The 13,574-nt window shown below is 36.9% G+C and overlaps 1 protein-coding gene across 10 annotated transcripts in view; it reads left to right on the top strand.

Moving 5' to 3' along the window:
• The window catches only part of PDS5B (PDS5 cohesin associated factor B), a 213,873-nt gene that overhangs the window by 111,010 nt on the left and 89,289 nt on the right, over positions 1-13,574 (top strand). For all 10 annotated transcript variants that reach the window (XR_006742919.1, XM_045588607.1, XM_036456226.2 and 7 more), the window contains 3 exons: positions 6,324-6,469; positions 9,483-9,634; positions 11,266-11,379. Coding sequence is in view for 9 of the 10 variants with exons in the window: in XM_045588607.1 (XP_045444563.1) it covers positions 6,324-6,469; positions 9,483-9,634; positions 11,266-11,379 (412 nt within the window). In the remaining variant the exon portion in view is untranslated. The remainder of the gene's footprint in view (positions 1-6,323; positions 6,470-9,482; positions 9,635-11,265; positions 11,380-13,574) is intronic.

The following is a 13,574-nucleotide window of genomic DNA, read 5'->3' as shown; positions in this document are numbered from 1 at the left end:
GCTCTGTGAGCTGCTTTATAGTATTGCTCATAAGACAGTTCATGCTTCCTCCCTCTTTTTCGTGTCCCCTCTCCTTCTCATTCTTCCTTTCCTTGTGCTTGCAGGCTGTTGTGAGTACATCTGTGTATCTATCTTCCTTTTGTATCCTTTCTCCTATTTTCACATCGATGTCCCTTTCACCGTGGCGTTCTCTTGTGTTATTTATGCAATATTCTCAGAAAACTAATCAGTGTTTTGGGCAGGTTTTCTTTTTTTCCTACAAAATGTCTGTTCAGCTAACTTTTCATTTGCTTTTCTCTCTATTTTCCATGTCAGGTTTTCCTTAAGTGCTTGACCATCCATGGTAGGGGTGTCGAACTCAATCAGAGAAGGGGCCAAAATCTAAAATCCAGCCTAAATTGCGGGCTGAATGGTTTACTGAACAGTCATAAACTGTCATTGTGATGGAAACGCAGCGGAGTGCAGTGATGACAGCGCGGTGCGGGCCACATTGCAAGGCCTGGCGGGACGGATTTGGCCCGCGGGCCTTGTGTTTGACACATGTGATCCATGGCTATTTGCTCATAATTAAAGAGTGGGAGCTAAATGAAAAGCTGATTAGAAAGCCCTGACTATATGACTCTGACCTTTACTCAAGTGTGAATTTGAAGGGTTGTGTCTTGGTAATGCCTCTTGAACTAGTCAGATTCTCCAGAGAAGGGTATCCTATCAAGAGTTTAAAATTCTAGTTGCTAGTGTTTGGTATTTTTATATTTTTTATTTATTTTTAGCAATATTTCATTGTTGTGAATACACCATAATGAATTTATTCTTTTTTTTTCTTTTGATGGATATCTGGTTTGTTATGGTTTGGGGTTATTATAACTGAGATCACTGTGAATATTCTTATACAAGTATTTCTGTGGATTTTATGTTTTTCTTTTTGGAACCACTTAGGAGTGAATTTGCTGGTCATGGGGTAAATACATATTTAACTTCATAACAAATATTCTACTTACAAGAGAAATATTTGAGAGTTCTACTTGTAAAGTATCTTTGCTGTCATTTTGTTTTATTAGTCTTTTTCTAATTTTAGCAATTCTCATAGGTCTTGTTTTTTTGTGGTTTTAATTTGCCATTTTCTATTGACTAATGAGATTGAGCATCATTTTTATCTGCATATTGTATGAAGTGAATGTTTAAAATTTAAACCTATCTTTTTTTTAATTGACTTATTATTTTTGTTGTTGTTGATTTGTCGTAATTCTGTAGATATTCTGGATTTTTTTTAAGTATAAAAAAATTAAGCAGCTTTTTCCATAATCAGAACTTCAAAGCAAAGGTTATTATTGACTAAATAATAGGTAGATGTGTTGATTAAAAGATATTTTTATTGATTTCAAAGGAGAATGGAAGAGAGAGAAATATCAGTGATGAGAGGGATCATTGATTTGCAGCCTCCTGCTTGTCCCCTACCAGTGATTGAGCCTGTAACCTAGCTATGTGCCTTGACCAGAACAGAACTGAGATCTCTGGTTTGTAGATCAATACTCAAGCCACACGGGCTGGACAGTGATTTCTTCTTTAATAGCTACTTAAATACTTTAGCTGTGAGTTATTTCATCAAAAATCATTTTAGTCCTTAGGTTATTTTGAAGATTTTTGTTGAATTAAGAAACATCCAAATTTATAGAGAATTTTTATGAGATTATTTTAGCCAAATTTGACAATATAAGCAGGGAGCAAGATCTCAGATGCTCCTGAGAATAACAGTTTTGCACTTTCTTTTATGCATATAAAATTAAAAAGGAAAAGTAAGGAAGATTATATGAAGGTGTGAGGAAGCAATTTGGGGATTGGATTACAGGATAGTTTAGAGCACATGTGTCAAACACAAGGCCCGCGGGCCAAATCTGTCCCGCCAGGCCTTGCAATGTGGCCTGCACCGCGCTGTCATCACTGCACTCCGCTGCGTTTCCATCACAATGACAGTTTATGACTGTTCAGTAAACCATTCTGCCCGCGATTTAGCCTGGATTTTAGATTTTGGCCCCTTCTCTGATTGAGTTCGACACCCCTAGTTTAGAGTATGTGCTTTCTTTTTCTTTTTACTTTTATAAATATTTAAATATATTTTTTAATATAAGTCTTTATTGTTCAGATTATTAGTTGTTCCTCTTCCCCCACCCCTCAATAGCTCCCCTCCACCTGGTTCCCAACCCCACCCCATGCCCTTACCCTCACCACTGTCTTCATCCATAGGTGTAAGATTTTTGTCCAATCTCTTCCCGCACCCCTCAGACCCCCTTACCCTTGAGAATTGTTAGTCCAATCCCTTTCTATGTCCCTGATTCTATTGTATTTACCAGTCAATTTTGTTCTTCAGATTTTTTATTCATTTGATTTTTAGACTCACTTGTTGGTAGGTATGCATTTGATGTCTTTTTGTTCATAATTTTTTACCTTTACCTTTTTCTTCTTCCTCTTCTTAAAGAGTGCCCTTCAACATTTCATTTAATCCTGGTTTGGTGTTGATAAACTCCTTTTTCTTCTCTGAAGCTCTTTATCTGACCTTCAATTCTAAATGATAGCTTTGCTGGGTAGAGTAATCTTGGTTGTAGGTTCTCGTTGTTCATCATTTTTAATATTTCTTGCCATTCCCATCTGGCCTGCATAGTTTCTGTTGAGAAATCAGCCTAGAGTCGTATGGGTATTCCTTTGTAGGTAACTAGCTGTTTTTCTCTTGCTGCTTGTAAGATTTTCTCTTTGTCTTTTGCCCTTGGCATTTTAATTATGATGTGTCTTGGTGTGGTCCTCTTTGGATTCCTCTTGTTTGGGGTTCTGTGCGCTTCCTGAACTTGCAGGTCTATTTCTTTCACCAGGTAGGGAAAAGTTTTGTCATTATTTCTTCCAGAAGGCCTTCAATATCCTGCTTGCTCTCTTCTTCTGGCACCCCAAAAATCTGGATGCTGGTACACTTTAAGCCATCCCGGAGGCTCCTTATGCTATCCTTACACTTTTGGATTCTTCTTTCTTTTTGCCTCTCTGGTTGGGTGATTTTTGCTTCCTTATATTCCAGATCTTTGGTTTGATTCTTGGGGCACATTGATCTATTGTTGAGTTTCTGTATATTCTTTATTTCAGACTGTGTATGGTTAATTTCTGGCTGGTTCATTTCCATATTTTTGGTATTCTCATTAAGGTCTTTGAAGGTCTCACCAAGCTTCTTGGAGGTCTCATCAAGTTTCTCAGCAGTTTTTAGAAGATTCTTGAGTAACCTTATAAATGTGATTCTGAACTCTGTGTCGTCCAGTAGTTTACTTTCCTCAATCTCACCCATTCGTGACATGCTTCTGGGTCTCCTCATTTTGGCTGCCTCCCTTTGTTGATGGAGTGGCTTTGTGTGGTAGGTGACCTATAGGGGTCAGTAGCTCAGCTTCCCCAATCACCTGAGGTGGTCGCTTTTGCTATATCCCTTTGTGGGCTGAGTGCAAAGTCTTGGTGTAATTAAGCTTTGATTGCTGTTGGTACACGGGGAGAAATTGATCTCCAGGCCAATTGGCTGTGAGGACCCGCTGTGTCTATAAAGGAAGAACTGCTGCTCTGGATACACACCTTATTTCAGTGGGGCTTTGGTGTTCACAGAGGCCGCCTCCCGAATGTGTTACTCATGGGTGTGAGGGGTTAAAACTGAGCACTAGGAACACTGGCTTCTGGATCTCCAATGCCCTCGGTTCAGCTACTGCACCCTGCAGGAGCTACAGCCTGACTCACAGTTCTCTCCTCCTTTACTAGGTTAAACTGCAACTGAGAGGGCCATTCATATGCAAAAGCCGGTGCTTGGAGCTTGGATGTGTTGTGAGGGGCGGAGTCTCAAGGCAGAGTCTCAGGGTGTCACTAGGCTCGGGCGTGGCCAACAGCGATGGCTGCCAATCAGCCGCCTCTCCAATCTGTGTCCCCGTGTCGTCATCGTCCGTCCCCGTCCCCCCCCCCCCCCCCCCCCCCCCCCCCGTCTCCCCAAGTCTAACACCACAGCACAGCAAACAAATATTCTTGCGCTAAGCTCTGCAAGCCAGTTACCCTCACTTTCCGACCGATGGCAGACAGTCTAGCCTCTCCCCAGAAACTGGATTTCAGAGAGATTCGGAGCTTGTATCTCTTCGGGTTGAAGAAAGCAACGCTCTCCGCCATATGGGATCCACCGCCAGCCCTTATAGCCTCTGCGCCCCCCTACCTCAGTTTTTCAGCACTGTGTCCTCAATTCTCCTCTTTCTCTTTCAGTCTAGTTGTAGAGCTTCCTTTCAGCCAGATTTCCCTTGGGTTTAAGGCTTGAGTTTATAGTTGTATATTTGAATTGTTGGGCATGGCAGCAGATTAGGTGTGTTTACTTATGCTGCCATCTTTGTTCTCCCAGTATGTGCTTTCCTGATGGTTAATATTTCAAATGTGTGTTAACCTAGGTGCACAAAAATAATAGACAGGGCTGGCTTAAAACATTTCATTAAAAGCGTTATAGGCCTGTAGCATGATTGCCCACCATGACCCTGCCCTGTTAAGAAATTTATGATCAGATCACCCTGTTGTTAGCTATTGTTTAGGGAATAATGACAGGGGAAAACACCTGTACATGTTCAGTACAGATACAGCCAGTGTAAGCCTAACTACATAGTACACATCAACAATGTTACATGCAGTCCTCCACCTCCCCCAGTTATTTTCTGTTGGTGGTTGGTTGACTTTATTATTATAAAGTGTTTTTGTGAGATTCATGTTTGTGTCTTCAGTTACGTCTAAGGGACATAGTCATATTGTGAAGAGTACTAGATACTTTCTCATGCTAAGTAACTATTGATAATTTCTTCTTTCTCCTGTTTTCCTTTTTACTGCACAGTAAATATAAATTAATAGCTCTTGAGTATACCTGTTTTATGAAGGATTGTTTTTGAGAAATTGGTATGCATTTCAAAATTGATGGTTATTACATTTTTCTTTTTTGAGGGTACCTAAAATAGTATGTATTGTGTTCAAAACAAGTACAGTGAAAGATAAAACTCCTATATTTATCTTGGTGGGGAATTTGAGATATGCTAAAAATAACTTTCTTTACTGAGTTAGGTAAAATAATCTTTCCATTTCTTTAGCAGCATATGGTCTTTCTCATTTTTTTTGAATAATTTCTATTAGTAGAGAATACTCAAAGTGGATGGGCTTCAGACCTGAACATTGTTTTTTTTATGAGTGTTTACATTATAAGTATTTGTTAAATTATATTTTACTAGAGGCCCAGTGCACGAAATTCATGCATGGTTAGGGTCCCTAGGCCTGGTTGGTGATCAAGGCCAATTGGGCCTTCCACCTTCTGGCTGGGGCTTCCTTTCCCCAGCTGCTGTTTGCTGGCCAGGGCCTTCCTTTGTTCTACGCCACTCCCTGGTGGTCAGCACACGTCCAGTTGAACTTGCCTGGGGACACTGCATATTATTAGTATTTTATATATATATTTATATATTTATATATATATGAGAGAGAGAGAGAGAGAGAGAGAAGTAAATTCACCTTCATAGCACCATTTATTGTGTATAGGCCTAGCAATATTTATTATTCCAAATCTAAACAACAAAATTTTATCTTACTGCTCTTATAAAAAAAGCTGAATATTTTCTTTTTAAAATTTATATTTAATTGTGTGACATTTTCCTTAAGCCTAATATATGATTACTGAAGATGGTTAATTTTTCTTTCAGCATTCTCAGTGCAAGATCTGAACTCCTATGCACTCATAATTTTTAAATGTTTTATTTCTTCTGTCTTCCCTTTGGCCTTTCTTCCTTCAGTTAAATGGAATTGCCCATGGTGTTTTCTGAAATCCTGTTCCCTGATGATCATATCTAAATTTTATACTGTCAATAACCTCACTCAAAGTTTCCCTAGTTAAGGAATAGAAACTTGAGCATACTTTCCTTTCCTAGTAGAACTACTTGACATGAATGTTTTAAATTTAAATAAAAAGCAAAGGTGAAATATTTAATGTTGGTATACTTTGCGGTTCATTTATATGGTTGCTTTGTTTAATGAGGTTAGGAACTCTTTGAAAAACTACCCTGCCCTGCAAATGGGAAAGGGATTTACTACTCAGTTGTATGTAAACTTTGTTTTGACTCAAGGACTGACCTTTTTTTCCTTTCCTTCCTCTCTTCCTCCCTGTTGCTCCCAGTTTACTCAAAACATTGAACCTTTTACTTAGGTTTTGTTTTTGTTGTGGTTTACTTTCAAAGGTCTTACACAAGTTTTAAAGACATTTCAATTGTTAAAGCTCTATTTCAATCAATTAAAACTTTATCTTTCAGAGTATCTTAAAGTGAGGTCACATGACCCTGAGGAAGCTATTAGACATGATGTTATTGTGTCTATAGTTACAGCTGCTAAAAAGGATATTCTTCTGGTCAATGATCACTTACTTAATTTTGTCAGAGAGAGAACTTTAGACAAACGGGTAAGTAGGAGTAATAATTATTATAGCTTGTCATTTTGAATACTTGAAGTTTCATAGTATTTCATTTAAAAATATTGAGATTTAAATGTAATTAGCCCGCCCTGAGAGGTTTGGCTCAGTGGATAGAGCGTCGGACTGTGGACTCAAGGGTCCCGGGTTTGATTCTGATCGAGGGCATGTACCTTGGTTGTGGACACATACCTAGTAGGGAGTGTGCACGAGGCAGCTGGTGGATGTTTTGCTCTCAATGATGTTTCTAACTCTCTATTCTTCTCCCTTCCTTTCTGTAAAAAAAAATTAATAAGATATTTAAAAAAAAGAATTAAATGTAATTAGCCCTTTTGGGGGAATAAGCATTTTAATATTTAAAATAGTGTTTATGAAAGGATTTATTTTTTGTTACATTAAATTTTATTTTTCTTTATTAAGATTGTTCTCATTTTAAAAATGAGGTGGCTTTCAGTTGGTCCGAAGGTTGTGGGTTATTGTTAAGCTGATTAAAAATGAGGTGGCTTTCAGTGGTAGTCACATAGTCAGCTTGTATACTAGTTTTAATAAGTGACATATATAAAAGGCCTTTGAGACAGCTTCTCTCATATAGTTGGCTCTCTTTTCTTTTTTCCTTTCATATGAGTATTGGTTCTTACTCCTCTTGCTGGTTGTTTTCTCCTTTCCATGGAATAGAAAAAGAAAAGATGTCTTCAGTTTGACAAAACTAAACTTGACATGCTTCTTCTAGTCTATGTCCTGTGACCCCAACTTTCCTCCATTTTTTTTTTAATCCTCACCCAAGGAAATATATGTATATATGTATGTATGTATGTATGTATGTATGTATGTATTTGAGAAAGAAACATTTATCCATTGCCTGTCATATTCTTCATAACTGGTGTGTGTTCGGGTGTGTGAATCAAACCCGCAACCTTTTTTAGTGTATGGGATGATGTTCCAGCCAACTGAGCCACCTATGCAGGGCCACACCTTCCTTTCTCTTCCTTTTTTTTTCTTTTTTCTTTTAAAAAATATTTTTATTAATTTTAAGGAGGGAGATAGAGATTGAAACGTCGATGGTGAGAGAATTATTGACCGCCTGTCTCCTGCATGCCCCCTACAGGGAATTGAGCCTACAACCCGGGCATGTGCCCTTGACCAGAATCAAACCCAGGACCCTTCAGCCCACAGGCTCTATCCACTGACCCAAACCAACTAGGTCCAAACCTTCCTTTTTTAGTGTGCATCCTCTAGCTCCACTCATTAATCAGTAGCTTCTGAAGAGACCCTTGCCTTGTTTATATTTGTGTAAACTATATTTTAATAATTGCTAATAAGGCTGATTATGCTATCCTCATAATTTAATTATCTTTGATAATGCTGGTTGTGGTAGATGGGCAGAAATTGCGTGGTTTTCCCCTCCAAGTCTATGGCTATTAAGAACAACTTATTTAAACTGATTAATTTAGACTTGTTTTCATTGACTATTTCACTGGGGTATGAAACAATGAGATTTGCATAATAGTAGGAAAACAGCCTTCTAAGTGACTTGGAATTTGAGGTGTGTATTTTGGGATCATAATTCATCTATACTTTTTTTAAAAAAATATATTTTATTGATTTTTTTACAGAGAGGAAGGGAGAGAGATAGCCAGAAACGTCGATGAGAAACATCGACCAGCTGCCTCCTGCACACCCCCCCACTGGGGATGTGCCCGCAACCAATGTATTGTACATGCCCTTGACCGGAATCGAACCCGGGACCTTTCAGTCCACAGACCGACGCTCTACCACTGAGCCAAACCGGCTTCGGCTCATCTATACTTCTGTTCATTTTAGGGTTGCTTGGTTCATTCATATAAATATTAAATACCAAAATATAATTGAATATATTTATGTTTTTGGTAGTCTTAGAATATACTCTATCTTTAAATTCTCCTTCAAGCAGGAGTTTGGAGAATTAGAGGTAGAGATAAGATGGAATTAGTGATAAAATTTTTACAAATTGAACTTATTTTATGAATAAGACTTCTGAAGTCTTTTATTTCAATGTGTATGTGGTAGATGGATAAGGCCTATTCTTAATCTACTATAATTAATTTAAAGATAAAAGGAAGAATATTGTTATAAATGAGAGTCTGCAAAGGATAAATGAATAATCTGCATATTAATGAAGTTCTAATTATTAGAAACATCCCACTGATTATAGTGCCGTGTTGACATAAAATTAAAGAATAAACTCATCCCATAATAATTAAGCAGTGTTAAACATGCTATAGCCAATTGTATTTATTTAAAAAAAACTAGAAGCCCAGTGCTCGAAATTCATGTATGTGGCAGCAGACTTCCTCAGCCCAGCCTGCATCCTCTTGCAATTCGGGACCCCTCATGGATGTCCGACTGCCGATTTAGGCCTGATCCTGCCTGATTGCCCCTAACCCCTCTCTTGCCTGCCTGTCCGGTCTAATTAGCATATTACACTTTTATTATAGATAGTTGAGTACAGTTCTCTTATACTTGAATATAATTCCCAGATATATAAAATAAAGCTATGATGTGTCTTTACATTTAGCAGTTGATAAAGCCAATATTATATGCATATCTTTAATATATGTATGCTTAATGTACTAGCATACTTATATTTAAGGAATCTGGAAAAAATTATAAGAAGTAAGTCATAATTTATCCAATCAAGCTTTTTCTTTGCCTTTTAAATCTTGGTAGCATATTTTCAAGCATACTTTACATAGATTGTGATTAGCTTTTGCTTTTATGTATAGATGATGGTTTAAGACACTAAAGCATTAAAATTTTTTATGCATGTTGATATATCTGTTATTTCTATAATAGGTATATTAAAATGATACATTGCATTTTTTTATCTACTTATTATAAATTGATATTCAGTAACTTGGAAAATAAATTGTATCAAGTACACTAGAAACTAGATACCTAGAATTTTGAATTAATATAATGAAAACATTTTTATATTATAAGTGAACACCTTTGTTTTTATTTTAAGTGGAGAGTGCGAAAAGAAGCCATGATGGGACTTGCCCAGATTTATAAGAAATATGCTTTACAGTCAGCTGCTGGAAAAGATGCTGCAAAACAGATTTCATGGATTAAAGACAAATTGTTACATATATATTATCAAAATAGTATTGATGATCGGTAAGTAAAATTTTTGGTGGTTATATAACTGTTGATCTGTTGTTTTGGACAAAACTATTTTCTTTATCATTTTAAACTCCCTCTTCAGTTTTAACTGCAAATTAAAGGTACTGAGTAACTATTTTCCTTCCTTTAAAGCCGTAAATGAAGCAGTAATATGCGTATAACTTTAGGAATAGATACAATTTTATGTTCATTTGTATATTATCTTAGGACAGAATAATTTTTGAAAGTAACAGTGTGTGTAATTGTAATTTATACTTAGTGGCCTGGTGCATGGATTTGTGCACATTGAAATGAAATCAATTAGAAGAAAAATTCGTCCGGTAATTACATTACTGCAAAAAATTACATGTCAAAATAGTTTATATAATACAGTGTTTTAAAATTAAAACACATTTGTGATTGGCGCCAGTGAGAGCTTTATATGTATCACTCATTTGTGAGTCAGTGTTTATTTTTAAATTGCCATGCACATCATATGTACTGGCCAGTTGATTGGTCAGGTGGTCAATGAATAAATCATGATGTGGTTCATGTTGGATCTCAACAAAAACAACCAAATTCAAGATTGATAATGACAGATTGGAACACATGTGTGCAATTGGTACCAGTGAGAGCTTTATCTGTATCACATATGTGCCAGTCAACATTTATTTTTAAATTTCCAGTGTGCATCATATGTACCAGCTGCTGGGCCAGAGATCATCTGTACAAGTTGATCACTTAGCCTTTTATAGATACAGATTTTGTTTCTTAAGTAATTGTATTATAGGGATCACAATTATTTTTTTTCAAATAAAATATAAATGAAAATAAATCCCTTGTATTATAGACATTTAAAAAAACATTCCTACTCAGAGATAAAAAACAGTTTATAGGTATATATTTAAAACACATCTGAATATAATCCTTGTATTTTTCTATTCCATTGTAAGTTCAGATTTTTGTATGTATTTAAATTGAATAGTTAGTAGAATCTGTGTATCTTAGGCTAACATTATATGAGAAATCCCATAGTTATTATTTTATAAATTGAAGTTTATGGACTGAGTGCATAGCCATTAGTATATAAGGATTTGCAATACAATTTGATAGCACTTTCCATACATTTAATCAGGACTTTTTTCATCACGATTACTAGAAAATTCAAAGAATCTTTAAAATTTTTCTTTATAACTTTAAGAGATGTTTAGAAGAACTTGATGTAGTTTTTTCTAATCCTTTATTATTTAGATAGAGTTCTTGATACTTGCCTAGGCTCATGCAAAAGTAGTATCCACCTAAAATCTTTTTTGGCACCTATTCTTGTATCTTTTTTTAAATTAAATTATAGTTTACATTTGACATTATTTTGTATTTGTTTCAGATGTGCAGCAAAGTGGTTAGATAGTCATGTACTTTACAGAGTAGTCCTCTGCTATTTCAGATACCCACCTGGCATCACCCTAGTCATTACATATTTTTGATTGATTCCTATTTTCACCTACATAAATTTTTTATTTGGAACTCTCATCTCCACTTAGGAGAAATTTCTATTATATGTGTTCCTTATGTGTTTTGAAATTTTATATACAAATTTAATACATTTAAAAAAATTAAGACAATGCCTTCTTTATGTTCTTTCCTAGATTGCTTGTTGAACGGATCTTTGCTCAATACATGGTTCCCCATAATTTGGAAACTACAGAACGGATGAAGTGCTTATATTACTTGTATGCCACACTGGATTTAAATGCTGTGAAGTATGTTTCAGAAGTCAAATTGTTCTTTCCATCTTCTATAATATACTGGATTTTTGGTTGTGGTGGGGGGGCGAATAACAATGGTATTTTTAAATGTAAACAATTTATGTAATATAAAACCTAAACATTGTTTAAATGCTCAGAAGTAAAATACACAACTATTTTTCTCATAAAGTACTACTATTGACATGAGATTAACAAGGGTTTTTGTAGGTAATTAAAAAATAGAGCTGGCTGGGTGAACCCTTTTTAGGATTTGATTTTTCTCTGTTCCCTTTTTCATATTATAGTCTTGAGAAATATTGATGTACCTTCTTTTTGGTGCCTTTTTTTTCTTAAGACATTAGAAAGGTCCATACTATGAAAATACTACCTTTTTTTTCATCTGATGCTGATCTGCATTATGGTATAGGGCAGTAGAGTACATATTTTTTTGCTGCATGCCTCAACATAGTGGTATAGTTTGGCATGAGGGCTAGCTCAAGCAAGTTTTTATAACCATATTTTATTCAAAAAATATTTTTGGGTATCTTTGTATAGAATTGGCATTTTGGACATAGAAGAGACATTGCTAATTGAATCATACTGAAGGTTAGGAAATTTTAATATATGCAGTGAAAAAAGAGTGAGCTGTGGAACCAGATAGAACTGAGTTCAAATCCTGTCTGTGTCTCTTACTAAGATATTTGTGACACTGTGAAGTAAACTTACCCTTGTGAGATTCAGTTCATCTTATCTATAATAATAAAAGCACAATATACTGAACGACTGAACAGCTGGATAACCAAACAGAACGACCTGCAGGTGACCTTCCGGACAACCACACTATGACATGCACTTGTGCCAGGCCAGCCAAGACGGGTGCGATGTGATTGGTCAGGAGTCAGAGGGCTCGCAATCTCCCCAGAGAGGGAGTCTCAACTTAGGAAAAAGAGAGTTGAGGCAGACTTGAGTTCAGGATGTGTATGTCCCCCTTCCCCAAATTTCCCAGAACAACTGTTAGGGACAAGAATAAGTGCAGGTATCAGGTGTCCTTGTTGTGATCTTCATTGGCCAGACTCTTATCCAGACTGTTTTTGTACTGTTGAATCTGATGGGCCAACATAGAGTAGAAGGTTGGAGAAAGGTTTTCTTCATCATTTGCACAGGTTTCTGACCTCAGCCAAAGGTACCTGCCTTTTTCTTTGAGGTAGCATTAACTATGTTGGTGCAAACAAGGAGAAGCCCCAGTGAGGGAATTAGTTGTCTGCTTGAAATGTTAGGTAGCATATGTGAGAATAAACAATTTTTAATAGGTTTTTTTACATTATAGAACTGGAATTAAGATTAACGTTAAATAAATAGTAGAGTGTGTGCAAGGAGGCAGTAAGTCAATGATCTCTCTCATCATTGATATTACTCTCCCTTCCTCTCTGAAATGAATAAAAACATATTTTAAAAATAGGTATTTGTCTCCCTGTTATAGTAGTATTGCTTGTAGGGTATAATTTTGTTTGTTTTTAAAAAGACTATTTAGAAAGACAAAGACACAGGACAATTGTCTTGGCTGCTTAATTATAACTTAAAGTTTTTGAGAGGATGGGCTCCCTAAATACGTTGGAATAGAAAATCTGAGTCAGTGATGATTGCTTTTTTATTTAAGCCATAACAATAATCCATATTATAAAAGACCTGTGGCCATAACGCCATAATGACCAAACAGCTGGTCACCAGGAGGTATATTGATGGTCTCACAGCACAGCAGGTCTAGAGTCTCGTGGCAGCGTGGCAGGTCGAGTGTCTGGTGTCCCGCTGCCCCGCGGCAGTGTGGTGGTCTGGGTCTTGCACGATTTCTTGTGCTGGGCCTCTAGTCCTATATAATAAAAGGATATTTTGCAAATCGGCCGAACGGCAGAATGACCCATCGCTGTAATGCGCACTGACCACCAAGGGGCAGATGCTAAACATAGGAGCTGCCCCCTGGTGGTCAGTGTGCCTGAAGCCAGACTCCTGGCTGTTGAGTGCATTGGTGGTGGTAGGAGCTTCTCCTGCCTCTGCGGTAGCACTAACAGTGTCTGACTCATTGCTTAGGTCAATTTCCTAGAGAGCAATCCTAAGCCGTCAGTCGGACATCCCCCGAGGTTTCCCAGATTGTGAGAGGGCACAGGCTGGGCTGAGAAATACCTCCTCCCCCGAGAACACGAATTTTGTGCACC

This window comes from Pipistrellus kuhlii, unplaced genomic scaffold (genome assembly GCF_014108245.1).
Source record: "Pipistrellus kuhlii isolate mPipKuh1 unplaced genomic scaffold, mPipKuh1.p scaffold_m20_p_3, whole genome shotgun sequence".
NCBI lineage: Eukaryota > Metazoa > Chordata > Mammalia > Chiroptera > Vespertilionidae > Pipistrellus > Pipistrellus kuhlii.
Note: the sequence above shows the minus strand (reverse complement) of the source record. Positions and strands in the feature narration are given on the sequence as shown.